General features: G+C 41.4%; 1 protein-coding gene across 3 annotated transcripts; it reads right to left on the bottom strand.

The window, feature by feature from the left end:
* Positions 1 to 814: 814 nt before the first annotated feature.
* Positions 815 to 15,333, bottom strand: robo4 (roundabout, axon guidance receptor, homolog 4 (Drosophila)). 3 transcript variants are annotated; one of them, XM_041051651.1, is made up of 18 exons: positions 15,083 to 15,333; positions 12,789 to 13,115; positions 11,612 to 11,769; positions 10,528 to 10,648; positions 10,203 to 10,341; positions 9,964 to 10,091; positions 9,089 to 9,204; positions 8,756 to 8,987; positions 8,493 to 8,614; positions 7,880 to 8,243; positions 7,685 to 7,727; positions 7,336 to 7,448; positions 6,494 to 6,820; positions 6,183 to 6,287; positions 5,869 to 6,010; positions 4,632 to 4,892; positions 4,107 to 4,459; positions 815 to 2,240 (listed from the first exon to the last, which is right to left on the bottom strand). In XM_041051651.1, the coding sequence occupies exons 1-18, from the start codon at positions 15,129 to 15,131 to the stop codon at positions 2,059 to 2,061; spliced, it is 3,282 nt and encodes a 1,093-aa protein (XP_040907585.1). In that variant the 5' UTR covers positions 15,132 to 15,333; the 3' UTR covers positions 815 to 2,058. The 3 variants fall into 3 exon arrangements, with proteins under 3 accessions (XP_040907585.1, XP_040907587.1, XP_040907586.1); XM_041051653.1 differs by having other exon boundaries at positions 815 to 2,186; XM_041051652.1 differs by having other exon boundaries at positions 4,107 to 4,456.
* Positions 15,334 to 18,182: the final 2,849 nt, after the last annotated feature.

Genomic DNA, 18,182 nt, shown 5'->3' with positions numbered 1-18,182 from the left:
AATGAAACAGACAGCAAAGCATTTCTTAGCTCAACATTCTCAGTCCCATTTGACCCGAGTAACCCAGATACAAGGCGTGGATTACTCTGAAAAGGAGCGTGTTGTGCTTTGCGGCTGCGTGACAAACACTCATCCTGAACACAAAGTCACTGAGGAAATCATATTAGATTGACTGTAAGAGAATCTGCTGGGCCACACAGCTTTTCCTCCTTAATACTCACACAAGTCAGGCGAGGTTTGATTGAAATATCAAACATGAATGCAAATAATCTGCTTTAAACAAGGAGACACAACATGAAGTCTTGACTTTTCTTTTGGAGAGAAATAGTAGTTACACACCAAGTTAAAAATTACACTTCTCCTGTTTTTGTTCAAACAAAACCTAGATTAGGGTTTAATTATTCTCTCCAATGGGTTTGTAATTAGAAACCATTATCAGGTGCTGCAGCATTGTTTGCCTTGGTTAGTCAAGTCAAACAGATGAGGTCTAAACATCACCTTCATGCTCTGCACAGCCATTAAGAACAGCAGGGGTCAATTAAAATCCAGCCCACAGGACGCAGAGGGACAGTGTGGAATTTAAAGATACTTCACTTCCTCCAGCAACCTGCAGCAAAGCAAAAAACCCTCTGCGAGAAAGTGCAAATACATCCTGTGGACTTTCCAATGTGCTCTTTCTGTCATTTGAAGGGTGTTTTCAAATTCACAGACAGCATGTGGAGAGTTTCTTTTTTTTTCAACTATAAATGTCACAAGGAAAAAACCTTTTCACTTCAGTCAAATATTGCTTAAAAACTAACACGGCAGGGGCTTTTATTTCACAGCTCAGACAGGACATAGTCCAAATGTGAGGTCCTTACAAAATGTAAAAGTTGATTTCAATCAACACAAAGAATTTACTCAGAACTATAAAACACATTTGTAATGTAACAAGTACAAAAAACAAACACAAAAAAAAAGCACTCGCACGAAATGTAAAACTTTGATACTACTACCATTAGTGAATTTATATATATTTATATATAAATCAGCAAAGCATGCAAAGACTAAGCTATGCATACAGAGCTTTTATTTAAAATACTTTCTCGTGTATTCTCACTAAAATTCAAGTTATGTAAGGTAAAACACTAAGTTAGTTCAAATAAATGTGAATAAAACAACTCTTAAAATAACATTTTCTACTTCTGCTATTCTTCTGAACTACAATATGTTTTGTTGCAAACATTGCGTGACATTAAAAAGTGGACATGGTGCATGAAGACAAAAAATAATCTTATAATATAAAAGAATTCCCAGAATGTAAGTTGAAGCACCGAAGGAAAGAGGAAGACAGCACGTGATTTGGAACGTGTTTAAAATTCTTTAAATAACATCTGTTGCATATGCTGCATATTTACATCAGTGTGTCAGTCTGTACAAAATCCCTCTGCTATAGTGTGTTTGTGTTTGGTGGGACCTCAGCTCTCATAAAATCCTGCAACAAACGTGAAAATAAGAAACTCAGGTGTGCTGTGAGGAAAACTCTAGCTCTGCATCTCTTTTGCCTAATGATTGCGTCCTCACTGTCTCGCTTCCTGTCTTTGTGTCTTTCTGGCCTTTTCAAAACACACTGGGTGAGAGCATCCTGAGGGAAGAGTCTCATTATCTCCTTCTCTAATGAGAGGAAATGATGGGGAAAAAAAAAAACCTTTAGCAACTCAATGGAAGTTATTTGAAGGATGCAAAGTAGTAGCCGGACTGCCCTGAGGTAAACTGGGAAAACGTATTAGAGACAAATAAGAGAAAGCGTGCATCTCTTAGCAGAGGTGTCCCAAACATCAAGGAGTTAGCTCCAATTATATTTCAGATCCAGATATTTATCTGTTCATGTCTGGGATGTTACTCAGACCTCAAACCTGTTTCCAGTACTTTCAGTATCAGTAAATCAAATTAAATGTTGCAGCATCATGTCTGACCCCTGGTCTCCTCTCGTGCTCCTGGCTTTGCTGTGAGGTGTTTCTGAACTTCTCAAGCTTCAGCTTCAGAGTTGTTTCTGTCACGATCCCAGCAGCAGAGTCCTTAAGCGTTAAAGGGTTTGGTGTTTCGACCAGGATAGTGGGCTCTGTACTGAGCCTCCATTTCCTCCATCCAGGCCATGCTCCAGTCCCAGGCAGGGACAGGCTCCGGCTCCCCGAACGAATCGCCCTCTGCACGAAACGACGGATACAAGGCACTGAGGGGGGAGGCTGGCGGAGAGAAGTCTAAACACAGAAGAGGACGACATGTTGATATGCATTTCATTATGGAGAAGAGGAATTATATTAAAACAGAAACCTTTTTGATTTGGAGAAGGTAACAGAATAAGTAAACATTTCGGGACCTCTGAGGAGCACCTTTCACGCTGACTCTCTGGGGGAAAGCAAATTTAGCAGCTTCTTTGAAGCAGCTGTCTGTCACTGAAAATAAAACTATTCTAATATATTTGAGGCACCAAAACAAACATTGCCATCTGCACATCAGCCGCTCTCTGGATTCTAAAGGTACTGGCACATTTCAAAGACCTCAGAAAATGTAGCTGTCCAGGAATAATTATAGTTTATGCAAAGCTGAAGGGCTCAAGCTTAAGAGGCCCTGCCAACTTGAGTATGTGAAAGTGGATATCGCACTGAAACAAGCCAGGCTCTGCTCCTCTGTTTTCATACATAACATAAATACATCATACATGACATAAGTCCTATATGGTGCATGTGATTCTCAAAATTATACAGATGAAAACTGGTCTCAGCTCTGGTTGCCATGACGGGTTGAGGGGTTTAGTGTGGTTTCATCTGATCCCAGGTGTTGGCCTTATCAGACTTTGGTGTCAGAGCCAGTGTGAGGCTGAATTATCAGCTGCAGAGAAAACACCCAGGGTTTTTTTTTTTTTTTTTTTTTTTTTTTTTTTGTGTGGTGCGTCGCTGTGTGGGTGAAAAATAGCTGAGGCAGAAAACAGCCGAAAGTGAGGGTTTGGCAAAAGGGAAAGAGCTGAACGGTGCCTGCCAGGGAGAGCAGAGTGACTGATGAAGTGACACAGGGCGAAGGATGACTCATCTGGACATTCAATTCACTGGAAGGCCCTAAGTCATTGCCTGGTTCCACCTTAGGTATTAGACTGAATGTTTCTTGAAGCAACAGGAGGAGGAGTATGTAACCTAAACTATTACTGACCTCTTTTTTCTTTACAATCTGGAACATGACTAGAACACACATAAGGACCTTGTGTCATGAGCTTCATGGTTGTGTTTGTCAGATTTCCTGACAAACACAACCATTCTGCCTATAAGCTTGTGTGTTACCAGTTAGGATCATTCTTAGCCATAGGGCGCCATCTAGTGGAGAAATGCAATAAACACAACCAGACAGGATCCTCTTATCTGAGGAGCCTCAAGATGACTCTGTCCATTCTTCTTTTACACTTTCAAATTAAACTTTGTCTTATAGCAGTGGTTTCCAGGTTGGGGGTTAGAACCCCTACAAGGAACCACAAAAGAGACTGATTAACAGAACAAGATAAACACAATAAAAGCAGAGAAAAAACTTGCAACACTACATCAAATTATGTTTGTTTTTCACTTTCCTTTAATCTTTCATTATCTTAGAAAGAATATTGTCAGGCTGATCCTTTAAAAGGTTAACTGTCTGTTGTAAAAGTCCATTCATACTTTTAAAGAATGTCTCTTCCCCAGGTCTTCGTCCTCCAGGAGACTGGTCTTTGCTGCATCTTGGGACATGACTGTTACATCATGTGCTGTGTACAATTAACTCCGACCTCTCTGAGGATTTCTTGTCTCCCTTATTACACAATATTTACTTAATATTATGTTTGTGCTTTATTCACCTGATATTGCCGTTCTGTTTCTGCAAATTATATTTTTACTACTGTCATTTTTTTTTTTAGTTTTCTAGTCAAGATCAAGAGTCTAAGAATAGAATAGCGGCTGTCGTATGTTGACTGCTAATCTCTCTGAAACAAAGTTTTATTAAGGTTTTTGGCAACAGTATATAAAAATATCTCAGCATCAGTCATCCAGATAAAGACTTCAGATAACATTGACAGCTGGACATTTTCTGCTTCATTCACTGCTTACCTGACAAAGAGGCTCCACTCATGGTCTCTGCTGCCACAGCCAGCAAGCGGGCGAAGGTGGCGCTGTCCCCGGTGTAACAGCTGTCCACGGAGCTGATGAGGCTGGTGCGGGCGCTGGCCATGTTGCCGTCTGTGACTGAGCTCCAGGTGTTCCACAGCGAGCTGTCCCATTCGCTGTAGCAGGAGGAAGGTGAGCTCTGGAGGCGGGCGCGTCGCAAGTCTATTGGTGGAGCTTCGGGCTCATCAGCGGCAGGGTCGTCCTCCAGCTGAGGGGAGTGTACTGACCTGCAGATGTAACCCAGGGTGGGGGGAAAGTGGTGGGACAGGAAGGGACGCTCCTCAGGCAGGACACTGCTGACAGAGAGCGACACCATGGTCAGCTAGTTACATGAGCTATGAACTAAACTGACAGTGAAAGAACACAATATTGTACATGTTGACAGTGACTGTTGATCTTTCCTGCATCATTGAGCTGAGGTCTCAGCCAGTGGGATGGGACAAACAGAGGAAAACCACCATCATTTACCTGCATCTCTCCGGTTTAGGGCTGAGCTCCAGATACTGAGTGGCTTCCTGTGATGTCAGTGTGCCATCATGTTGTTCATCCAGTGACATGGAGTATGATGCAGTAGACAGGTGGCTGTAGGAGGGGCTGCTGTTGTTGTTGTTGTTGTTGTTGTTGGTGGTGGTGGTGGTGGTGGGTCCTGGTTGACCATGGTGGCCTGACGCAGCACACACTGACTGGAGAGAGCCCATGTCCACTGTGAGCTTTGTGGAACGACTGGAGCTGAGGAAAATAAAAGCCAGTGATACATGTGTTGGAAAGATACCATATTAACACACAGGCACCTGTAAAAAATATGTTTGTTTTGTGAGATGTGAAGCTACAGCCAGCAGCCATTCAGCTTAGCTTCACATAAAGACAGGAGATGAGGTGAAACAGCCTGTACATCTCTGTCCAAAGGAAAAAAGAAGCTTATTCCTTGGCTTGTTTTGCTCTTTAAGCTCTAAAGAAGGAACACTAGGGCCGAAATGCCAACTTATGGAATAAAGTCTATGCTGCATAACTGCTAAAGTGCTCCTGTGCTCCTCTTTGCATGTATTTTGGCTTGTTTGCTGACATTTATACCCCGATTCTTTGATCCATCCACAAAAATTAACACAAAAACATGCTGAGGTTTAATGCAGAGTTACATGCTGGACAACACATCATTTGTTTAATGTATAAGAATAAAATCAATGCTTTGGACTGGTTCATCTCATAACTGAATTTCCCCCAATCTGTGGCTTTGAATGGACTAAATACATTTTAAAATGATTTAAAACCACTAAAATTACAATAGCAAGTACCTTATCATGTATTCTATCTTGGGTGTTTCCAATAAAGTGTGTCCATTTCTCAGGCCTTTCACCAGGACAAAAGTATATTCATAGGAAGGAAGTTTAGGTCATCTCTGACTGAAGAGGGTATGAGGATGTAGAGGATGTACAGCAGGAAAGCCTTGTTTAAAAATAGTTGTTTTTGAAATCCTGCATTTAGTCATTTTCATCTCAAAGGAAATGAGTGACTCTAAACAGGTCTATCATGGATTATAGCTTCACTCAGCTGCACCGGAGCAGGTTGAATAGAATGTGTGTAGTGTGAATCTATGGGAACATATAGAATACCGTATAGAAAAAGAGAGGATGTAGAGGATATAACACAGCTTACTGGGGGTCCTCATGTCTTTGTGAACAGTGTCTGAGCTGTGTGTTTGTCTTACCCTTCATCTGAGGTCAGGCTGTGTGTGTCTGTGGTGTTGTCTATGGGTACTGGTGGTGGTGGGGGCAGCATGTCCACTAGATGTACTGACGCAGAGTAATGCAGCAGGCGAGGACAGCCTGTAATTTTACCACATTCTCCACCTGGACAGACAAGTTGTAACAAAATAAATCATAGTTAATAATTACAGGAAACTATTTCTACTATTATTTCAAATTTATGTTACAGTACAAGTTCTTGCTCAAACATAAACACCAATGGTGAGGTAGGAGCTGGTGTGTGGACAATAATGCCAGTGTATAGATTTTGTCATACCATGTCGGCCTGATGGTATGTGGCTGAGTCTCTGTTTGTAGACACTGGATGGACAAGCCTGGTTTCTGGTTGGAACTATGGGGACGCTGTTCACTGCATGCAGCTCTGGGAGGAAATGAAGGAGGGTGATGGACATGTCATCCAATATTCTATGTTGATAGTTTGTATGACTGTCAGTATTCACATGGCTCCACTGTCTGCTGAAATCATGTATCAGACGTTGAGGTAACATGGTGTACAGATACAAAGAAGGTACATTAAGGTTAACAAACTCTAATAGTGGCACTGACATCACATTCTCAACTACTCACCTTGCTTGCTGTAGTTTTTTTCCCAAGATTCCCTCAGCACACCCATCTTAGGCTGGGGACGTATGGCCTGTTTCCATGGCAGCATCTCACGGCTTCCGAGGGGTGAGCTCTTCGCCACGGGCTGAGTGAATATCTGGATGGTCTCAGCTCCTTGCTGATATGGCAGACCATGAGGCATCTTAGGGCGACGCCCAGGACTGTTAAAGGTCTTGAGGTCCTTGCCCATTAGGTCCACATAAAAAGTGCCATAGACGCCGCAGCTGTCGGTCACTATGGGGACAGCTGAGTCCAAGCAGCTGGGGTCCTTCTTGGATGAGACTGGGAGGCCTAGTGAGATACAGAGGAGTCAGCACAGACGCAGTCCTGGAGCATCATGGTAATAAGATTTACTGTTCTCATCTACAGTAGTAAGTCACAGCGGTTGCTATGCTGCACTTAAGACTAAGGCAACTAAGTGGTCTTGGGTTTATAGGCTATACACTGTTTCTATACATCAGGTGAGGTGTGTATAAAAATGGTTGGTCTGTTTGCTTTCATATCACAAACCAACCACGCCAGTGTCCCTTTGGATGCAGACTGAGACCACCTAAGAAGGAGGGTCTCAGTCTGGATTTTCGGTCCGACTCCACCACAGCTTTTACATCAGCCTAAACAAACTGAATGAAACAGCCAAATGCACCAGAACTAAATGAACTAACCAGGTTAGGTGTGAAAGCATCCAAGCAGCCTCTTATCATTATTTAAGGGGTTTATCACACATGTCTGGTGTTAGACCACCAATTCAGTCACAAATTGGTCCCTTTATAACTCTTCAACTGTGCCAGTTCTCAACCAATACCCACTTGTGCTCCTGATCCCTGGATGTTTCTGACCTTGGGCCCATAAGTCCTGATACTTCTGGCTGAAGGCAGGTCTCCAGCTTCCAGAGATCCACGGGGAGTCAGGAGCTGCCATCCTTCAGAGGAGGGAGCATAGAAATCTGAAGCACTGAACAGGCTTTGTATTGATTTAAAACTACAAAGACAATGACTTGTACATCATGTTTTCAGTGAATCTTAGGTTGGCACGAGACCAAAACAAATTTTATACCAGAGGTATCAGATTTTACATGCTACATAACAACTCATTATATACATTCTACAGAACACCATATCTATATTCACCAGGCTCTGCCAGTTTTCTCCCCTTTACCTGTGTTTAATAATGAGATCTTCATTGGCCAGTCTGCGCAAACCTGAGGAAAAAATAAACAAATACATAGAACAGCTCCTTTTTTTTCTTTTTTAACATGACTTAATCACTTAATGTCCTTCAGATGTAGAGGAGGTTTTCAATCTAATATTTTTTTTATATTATAAGAATATTTTAATATAGTACAATACAAACCTTTTGCCCTGCCATGTCCTGGTATCAGGTGGCCTGTCCTGCTGTGGCGTTTGAAGAGGCAGACAACTGCAACCATCAGAAGACACCACAGGAGGGCACCAATGCTGCCAATCAACACTGGGTTCTGAAGCAGGGCCAAGACCTGAGGCCGAGCTGGTCTCTGACTGTCAGACTCAGAGGGACCACCTAACTGTGGGATGACGAATCCGTGAGGGTCGCTCAGCATTCCTACACCAGCTCCGTTGACAGCTGCTATGGTGAGCCAGTATCTCCCTGGTCTGAGAGTAGAGATATCGAGGCTGTGTCGGCCACTATCCACCGTCCAGTTCTGGTACTGCTGCTCCTCAGACTCCACACACCACACCTGAGAGGAGAAACAGTCTGTATCCTTAAAGTGATCCAGGGATCATTAATGCTGCTGTCTGTGCTCATGGATTCAAATACTCCTCACACAGACGCAGCACACTGAGGACATATTATAAGGGATTAAGCTTTCTTGGAGTGTTTCCAGTTGTAGTTTAAGAACCTGCAGTAATTACACACTCTGCTCAGGAGGTGATACAACCCCCTGAGAGTCAGGAACTGTAAAGCAGTGCTGTTCCTGGGTTTTTACCTGGTAACCCTGGATGATTCCGTTGTGGGTTTCATGAGGAGGAGGCTCCCAGCTCACACGGATGGTGTTATTCACCTCATGGCTCACTGTTATGGACACAGCCAGTGGAGAAGCGCTGGGAACTGTATAATAAAGTTAAGAGCTTATTATCATATCCCAAACATGACTGTAATGTATTTTAACATTTAAAACATGTGGAAGTATTAAAAAAAAAGGAAGAAAAAGAAAGGACACAAATACTCTCAAATGAAATAATTTCTCACCTGTCTCTGGAACTCTGAGGTGTCTGGTGTTGCTCTCTCTTCCATACAAGTTGCTGCCATAGGGACGAACTTTGAACTCATACTTGTAGCCTCTCTTTAAAGGGCCCACCTGAGTCTGGAAGCTGGGCAGCGTCACCTTCTTTGCCGCCCAGTCTGAGCTGGCAGGCAGCAGAGAGCGATAGAGAACCTCAAAGCCATCGAGGTAGTGTGGCTGGGCTGGGAGGAACTGCAGCTGGTCAGGCAGAAAAACAAAACAAAAAAAAAACAAACATGGTTCACACACCTGAAACCTTCATGCTTTCTCTGAAACTCTCCGAAACAGCTTCTCCATACCTTCCATTGAACTTGGGATACGTTGGACCCAGGGGTCACGATGCTGACATTTTCCAGAGCCACTCGCAGGGCTGACAGCTCTTTGTGAAGGTCTTTCTGTTTAGTGCTGGCAGCCTCTGGAAAAATAATAAATAAACAACAATAATAAAACAATAATAACGGCCTGTGTACATTTTCTACTGTCCTGCAAAGAAACAATATGATTCCAAAAATTAGCTGAAAAATAACGATTATATAATTTTATAGAGAAGTATAGGCTGTAATGACCTTAGCACTGTGCTGCTTCTTTTCTCATCACTCCCGACAACAATGTACTGATCTAAAAGTCAAGTACTGCAGGATGTGTCCATGAACCACAGCGGTGGCACTTCACGTCTGGCAGGGCCCCTCCTTTGTATTTACTATGTTTTATGACCAATAAATCATTTATGTTATCAGACTACATCCTTTTTCCTTTTATGTTTCTATTATAAGAGCTACACAGACGTGTAGGACTTTTTGGTCTTGGTGGAGGTATGTGCTCAACTGAGGGCCATTCAATTTTGGAAAGTCATCACAATGAAACACAGACCAAATAAAGCTACATTTCAGTTTCTTCTGTTCAGTTAGTGTTGTCAGTTTGTTAGTTGGTCTTTTTTTATGCTCTCTTTTGTGTGCTCTTATATCGGGCTCTCTTATCTCTGTCTCCAGCTCACATTAAGGCTTATTTGTGTGTGATGAAAAACTTGGTTTGTGAACAGGAAAGTGAAACTGCAAACAGATAAATCAGAACCCTGCTCTAACTTTAACTTTCAGTACTGAGTCGGCCAGCCAGCACTGAAACTGTCAGCTGAAAAATGTTTGGGAAATCCCTGATTTCTCAGACTCCATCTTACCTTCAACTAGCAGCTGTGCGCTGGCGGTGACCACACCCACATCATTGACAGCAGTGCAGGTGTACTTCCCAGCATCCTGGGCTGTCACATAATGGATCTGGAGGGTCTGGTCTGGGTTTACAAGATACCTGTATGTACATATACAGAAGTTAGTATCAAATGTACTGTCCTTGTTAACTGCTATGTCAGCCTGATGTGTCAGCAGTTTTACATTCCTGTGTTTTGTCACACTAACATACCTGCCATTGGGTAGCGGCCCCTGCTCTCTGCTCCAGACCACAGAAGGTGGAGGGTCACCTTTAGCTTGGCAGTAGAACTGGGCAGACTCCCCCATTCTCACCGACACATTTTCTGGCCTCATCACCAAAACGGGCTTAGCTGCAGTAGAAGAGAACAGGAAGTCAGTGCTGTGCTTTATTTTACTGTTTGGTACCTGGGTGTAGTTCTGTTTGTAGAGAGCGATCCTTTCTTGTCATGATAAAAGAAAAAAAAAAACTTTATTCACAATATAGGGTTGCATTCAAATGTGGTGCTGTTAAATATTATTATGGGATGTTGTCTCACCCAGCACAGAGAGCCGAGCCGCTCTGCTCTCTTTTACTCCCACAGTGTTACTGGCCACACACACATAAGCACCAGAGTGGTTCTTCTCTGCAGGAGCGATGATCAGCTTTCCACTCAGCTCCTGCAGCACGAGCAGAGAGCAGAGAACACACAGGGTTCACAGTTCATGCTTACAATACAGCAACTTTAGACGAGATTTTAATCCCACATGTTGAAAACGTGTGTGTGTGTGTCATTTTTCACCCCAACCTGAGTAATAATTACAGCAGCAACTCATTTAAATTGCATCTGGAGCAACATCCTTGTGTTTTAAAGTGATGAAACTTTAATTAACAGCTCACTCCCTCTTTAAACAGAATTAATCTAGCTAAAATGACTTTTTTCAAGCCTGAAATTCGCTCTTCGCTGCTCTCAGCTTTAATTTGGGGCAACTGGGCTGCTTCTTTCTGTCGAGCACGAAAGGGTTAGAGCCTGCAAACTGCCACATGCAGCTACATTTTAAGTTTTTATTAGCTTTTGTGTTGTTTTGGTGGATATCCTAATCTGAAAATGAAGAGAAGTGCTGTGTGAGTGCTGCTCCGATTATTATTGTGTTTGTATGATGACTTTTTCCCTCTTTCCCAATTTCACCTGTGCACCTGCAATCAATGACCTCATCAACTCCACCTGAAGACAGCTGTATAAATACCCACATCTTCACTCCACTCCTCATCAGGTTGCTCCACTGCTCTCAGTTGTCTTCCTAGGGTGGTTTTCCTTGTGTTTGCTCTTGCAAGTGCTATCCTCTCTGTTTACACCACTGCCAAGAGAATCTACTACGCCAGCCCTGCTGAACATCCAATCTGATAGACCACAAATTCAGCCCAGTCTCTGGTCTACTAGTCTATTCTACATCAAACTGACGCCCTGACTTTTATTACAAAGCTATAAGGCACTTGCCTTGTCCAACATGCAAACTTACAAATTAATCATTTTACAATTTATTAGTATTCATTCATAAATAAAAAATCATCACATTTACATAATGAGCTGCATGTCTGAAAGGGACGTACAGTACGTCATGAAATCATGAGAGAGGGCTTACATTGTAGTGGTGGTCACTGGTGTTGATGGGCAGGCCATCCTTCTTCCAGATGATGTTAGGTTCAGGGCGTCCCGCTGGGGGCCCACAGTTTAAGACAGCCACTGCTCCCTCTGCCACCTCCACATCACTGGGCTGCACGCTGAACTCCTCCTGCAACACTACAACAGTACAGAGCCATGGCTAAAATCTCAGCTGGATCACAATTACAGGGTCCTGTCACATCAACAGCCATAAATACACTGAACTGTAGATAACACTTCTGATTAGTTAGTCTGTCCAATCATCGCCTCAGTGAAGTGAAATGAAATAAATCATATCAAAATGTCACATTAACATATTCATTGATAGTTTCTGTTTCTCCAACATGGTGTGTTTCCATTAAAAATCATCTCAAAACAATGACAACAGCAATAATCCTGTATGAGCTCCAACAGTCTCCTCCCTAAGCAAACATCACTGATTTAGTGGACTCTACTCATTACCAGCCACAAAGGCAGGCAGTAAACCAGCCTTTAAAGCCTGGTAACCATCATTAAAGTGACACGTTTTTTTCTACTAAAGATGACAGCAACCACTGCATTTAATTAGAGCTCCAACTGTTTTTATAATCCTGATCTAATGATTTTTTTCTGGTTAATTGATTGGTTGATTTTTTTTTTTTTTTTTTTTTTACCTTCCAACAGCAAATTAATTTTCTGTCAATCAGCTAATTGATAGATCAATTGATTGTTTTGGGGACTAATTAAAATCACTCTTCCCTAACCATTTATATATAATGGTTAATGGTACACGATGAGTGACAGAAACTTATTTTCTGCTGTTACTGTCTCTTTCTGGGTCAAAGCACTTGGAGCTCATTTTAACTTCTTGTCCACTGTAGCTTTCAGCTCTGTGTCCTGTAAAGACTCAGAGACGAGCAGCAGCTGCTGCACACTGACTGTCTCACTGGGATACTAGACAAGTAAACATAAGCAATGAGGGTCTGAGGTCAATTAGCCCCACACTTTGACTCCCTCCTGTCCAGCAAACATTGACACTGTACCCCTCTGTCACTGTCACCACATACATCTTCATCAGCCCTCTGCAAATGTGTGTGTGTGGTGGGGGGGGGGCTTTGTAAAACAGATCTCTCTCAGTGTTTGTTGGAGGGAAATACCCACACGTGTCCCAGTCTTACCTGCGATATACAGTGATGCGTTACGGCTGGTGGCCCTCCCTGCACTGTTCTTGGCCACACAGGTGTAGACACCCTCATGTGACTGACCTCTCCTGCTCCCTCCAACACTCAGGAAGAAGAGGCTGCCCTCTGACAAAACCATGGGCTGCAACTGCCCATCTCCATTTACTGTGTCAAGGGGTTGGCCGTTGCGCAGCCACTCAATAGTTGGCTTCGGGCTGCCGTCCGCCCGGCAGGAAAGCGTGGCGGGATTCCCAACTCTCACCACCACGTCAGAAGGGTGGTGGACGATACGGGGCGGAGTCTCCTCTGCATGAACTCTGGAACCTGAGGAGGATACAGAGCGAGTGACGCTGTGGTTCTGTTTCATCAGATTTAGAAAAGCAGAAAAAGCAATTCAGTAAGCTGCCTCAAAGGTTCCCTTTGATTCCATCTGATTTTTACACTTTGCTTAAATAATATAATTAACATATTTTATATATCTTTTATCAAGTTTGAAATTGCACATTTATCCGTGGTATAGCTTAGAATATATATGTATGTATGAGCAAGAGCCAGACAGCAGCTCCTATCTCCATGCTATCTCAGAGTTCATTTAGTTCATTCACCCACAACAAACAAGTTTAAGCCCTGCTACCAACAAACAATGTGTATTTGCAGCCAGCAGCAGTGGAATGCCATTGTTTGAACTTCCCATGGAGCTGGATGACCACACTGAAGGAAACGGGCAGACTGTGATCAGTTTCCTGATAGGAGAGGAGGCTCGAGGGTCTCAGGAACATCAACCAAGACAAAGGCAGACTGGAACTCCCCCATCAACAGCACATCCGCTACTGAACAAAGGAAACTCTTCGAGAGGAATTTTACTCCTGACTTCTATTTTTTTTTGTTTGACTCTTTTGAAAAGTAAATATTTCCTAAACCCAAGACAATTTTAGAAATTGAGTTACAATCACATTGTGTCAAACGTACACTAGGTCAAACCATGTTTTCCATGATGCCTGTGTAATTCTGAAACAGACTAAGACAAATCCTTACAAAATAAAAGACGGTGCCAGAAACAGAGACACGAAGATGAAAAAAGAAAGATTGCCAAAGTATGAAAAGCCTGGAGATGTTCATGAACATGTGAGAAATGCTGTATTATTTCACATTAAAATTTGAATATAATCCTAACCTGAGCAAATACTTTGAGCCGCGGTGAATGGGCAGGGACAATCAAAAAAAAAAGGCTTGTACTTCTTGAGCTCGTCATTTCGTTCACTATGTCCGGAAATACCTTCAAATTCCAGCCAACAATAGCCTGTTTAACTTTACTATCACTTTATCTCCTCACATTCTGAGAAAAAGAGAGTGCTGCCAAAACATCAGTGCATCATGGTTCAAACATTTCTGAGTGCATTCCCACAAGTTTTTTCTCAAGGGGAAAGTCGTGACGAGGATGGTTGGATGGCTCTCACTCTGCAGACCTCATGGAAATTTCAATGCGTATCAAAGAATTTAAAAACAAAAAGAATTCAAACTTGTTTGGGAAAGCAAAGTTGTGGGTAAAATGCAGAGAATAAATTTTCCCAGCTTGAGGGATCAATAAAAGTTTAAACTTAAACTTAAACTGTCCCACCTCAGGTGTTAGCAAGGACCACACCTGCTGAAGAGTCCTGGAGAAAGACTCTGAGACTGAGTGAGCTGAAAGGATTAACCGGCAGAAGGGTCATTGGAAACAGTTTGGAAACAGCTTTGATAATTAATTGATCATTGGTCATTTTTAAGCAAAATGCCAAAGAAATCACTGATCAGAGATTTTGAAATGTAAACATTTGGTTTACATCGAACTTTTGGATTATTCTCTGACATTTTATAAACCAACCAATTAATCAAGAAAACAACCAGCTGGTGAACTGATATGAAATATTAACTGGAGGAAAATTAAATCAGATTTTACTCATTAGGGTGCAATGAAATATCACACACTGAGGCATACTGTAAATGTGTGTAACTCTGTGTTCAGGTGTTACACAACAGATGTGTTGGCTAATTTGAAAGTATTCTTTCAGTGTCTGAAATCACTAATTTTTGTTATTCTTAGTTTATTTGCTACCGTTCAAAAAAAAAAAAAAAAAGAAGTATTATCTCTTAATGATTCTCATCAGGAGGTTTGAGATTTAACACAAACGCAGGTGATGATGTGGTGTTGTGCTGCTGATGCCCATCAGCAGTGACTTACTGTGAATCTAGTCAGCATATAACATATAGGATAACTACAGGGAAAACAACAGAGAAGCAGATGTCCTTACCTGACAGAAGAACTCCAAACAACACGCTCAGGAAAACACTTGTGGTCATTCTCAACCGCGAAGTTAACAGTCATGGAGAGAGACTTTACTTTCCAAGTTGATAAATAACTGTTATTAGGATAAACACGAAACTAAATGTATTATCTATGTAATTTAATGTCCATCTTTCATCTACTAATTTATTTTACACAACAACTGTTTTTTTAAATTTAAGGACAAAGTGAATAACTTGTGATCCTGGACGTTACCCAGCGCCGACTTCATTCCTCCTGTCAACTCACCAACGTCAAGTCAGAGGGGTGACACTTCGCTTCATGTCGGTCGACTTTTCAAAATAAGAATCATCGATAGACGAGTACATTTCCCTTCAATGCGCTCTCTGCACATAATTATGACAGTATAAACCCAGCCGTTTGATTTTAGCCTATTATTCTATACGGTGTTGTTTGTGACAGCCTTTTTGTTTTGTTATATTCTTTGTTAGTGACACCATCTCACAATTTTAATTTGAAGGCAGGACAGCAAACTTCCGGCGTTTGTCTAGGCTTCTGACCCTTGACAGGCGCAGTGACAAAAGACATCATAATGACTTCTATTAATAAGCTGAATCAACCTCTCTGCATTCAAATAAGCAGAGCTCCCACAGAGGAGCCCACTCACAGCTCAGGATCATGTATCTGTAGTGTAGCCAAAGTAAATACAAATAGTTGAGGTGGATGTTTTAATTTTGCTGTCTAAACATGTTTGTTTTTTGTTTTGTTTGTTTGTTTTTTGTTTTTGTTTTTAACAACTTGTGGTAACAGCTCCATCAACAGCGCCGTCAGACAGGAAGTTCATAGTCTCCCTTGTTTCCAAACAATAGAAGGAAATGATGTATCTCTCACTCATGCAAAGACTCCACTAAGTGTTTCAGCTGTTGATAAGCTTGTTTCAGGTCTGATGGTTCAGTATACGTTAATCCAGCTGGTTTATCACAGTCATCTGAAATCACTGAGCTGAAATGTTACCTGAACTTTAGTAGATGGAAACACTGGTTTTGAGTCAATTGCAAACTCTTCTGAAAAAATCTACAGTGGAGCTGATGTCTGAGGTTGTAGCTTATTATATCATTTCCTGTAAAACGTTAATGCTGATCCCTTGCTGTGAAAAACCAATTTAATGGGTGAAACACGGCCTTGGGAATAAATTCCACTGTATTTGCTATGAATTAAAAGTCATACAGTTTAGCTCAAATGTAACATTGAGAAGAAAAAACACTCCCTGTACTGAGCTACTTCCAATTTCCATCACAGCAAAGGAGGAGCAGCCCAGAAGTAAGTGAACTACCTCTAGTTCATTCCTTCCAAAGGTTCACATAAATAAAGTATTGTTTAGTGAACTGTTCATTGTGAGGCTCAGAAAGACCCGGGGCTAAGTGATGGATGTTTATATTGATCCAACAACTTGGGCTTGATGGCCCCGGCATCGGCCAGCTTTTAGCCTGCAACAAAAGCTTTAGAGAGGATGAAGGATGAGTTCCCGGGCTAAACACAGCTCATGGGAATGGTGCTGGGCTGGGACGTGGTGAGGGAAGGAACCTCTTTCAGACTGTGGACCAAAGGTCAGGGAAGTGATGGAACAGGCACAGAAGGCGGGATGGAATAAGAAAAAAGAAGGAATGTGTCAACTATAGTGAGGAATGTGATAAAAAGTGACTTCAGAGTAAATTCTGAGTGTAAATCAAGTGTGTGTGTGGTAAAGCAATCAACACGGTGAACATGAATGGCTTTGTAAAGTTGAAATGGAATGGCTTTATATATTGCATTAAATAAATTAGTGACTCAACTTAATTTAAATATAAACTGAAAACAACAGCAAAACGTTTCTCTGTAAATTTGCAGCAAGTGTTTCCTCAGACATACTGTGATTACATTCCATCACCTTCACATTGTCCCAGCTCTAATTCATTGGTTGAATAATAAAATGTTATATGTAACACTGCAGTTGTTTTACCAGGGTTTCACATCGCATTGTATTTTATAAATGAACCTTTAGAAGTGAGCAGATCAGTGTTCTGTTCTGTTCTGTTCTGTTCTGTTATTTTATTTTATTTATTTTTTTATTTTTTTAATTTTATTTAATTTTATTTAATTTTATTTAATTTTATTTTATTTTACACAGCTATAGTGTGATTAGGATTCCCACAGTAGCTTTAAGCAGATGGTTTCTCTGCAGAACTGAAAGGACATTTACACACTTTGACAGCAGTATAAACATGATTCTGGACAGATGACATTTTTAAAAATCTGCTGCAGAAAATGAGGCATTAGCTTAGAGAATCCAGCTGTAAAACAGTTAAGTACAATAGAGGTTTATACAGTTATACATGTTCTGTATCTGTTAGCAGTAATAATGGTACTACAGTTCCCAAATCCCACATCAGATAAATTTATTTGACTGGGAGTTTAATCTCTTTCTCTGTTTCTGGTGAACAAAAGGACTTTGTATTTGTTCATATGCAGAATATCCAACATATAAAACAAGAAAATATTTCCCTGTTTAGTGAAATAACAATATTTTATGCTCATTACTGTGTTTTGTCACTTTCATCCGATGTGCAAGCTCAGTTTCTAGCTAAGGGAAAAATTGTTTTTTTTAAACTTATTTCTTTGGTTTTAATTAAATCAGAGATAAAGAAAAATAACAATTTCAAAGGAAAAAAGTTAAGTAGTTAATTAAAAATGTAATTTTGCAATTATTATTATAATTTTTATACGTGCAGCAGTTGGGACACCAAAAAATATGGAAGTACAGTCAATGTTAACAAAATAGGGCTTAAGACCTTGTTTTATATTCAGATTTATACATATTTTAAAATAATTTTCTACATTATCAAGTCACTCCATTTAGCAGCTGATCTATTCGAGGTCTGTCTGTTATTGTATGGGCTCCTACCTTCATGCCTAAATGCACAGGCCTTGCATGGCAGTGCATCTGAAAGGCTGTGTGGGTTAAGAGCTCACCTTTCCTGCGGTGTGGCCTGTTCCTGTGGAGCGTGTGCTGGTGTCCCACACTGTGACGGACGTGCTCCTTGACCCGGGTCTTTGACCTCTTGCCCAGT

Source organism: Toxotes jaculatrix, chromosome 12, assembly GCF_017976425.1.
Source record: "Toxotes jaculatrix isolate fToxJac2 chromosome 12, fToxJac2.pri, whole genome shotgun sequence".
NCBI lineage: Eukaryota > Metazoa > Chordata > Actinopteri > Toxotidae > Toxotes > Toxotes jaculatrix.
Note: the sequence above shows the minus strand (reverse complement) of the source record. Positions and strands in the feature narration are given on the sequence as shown.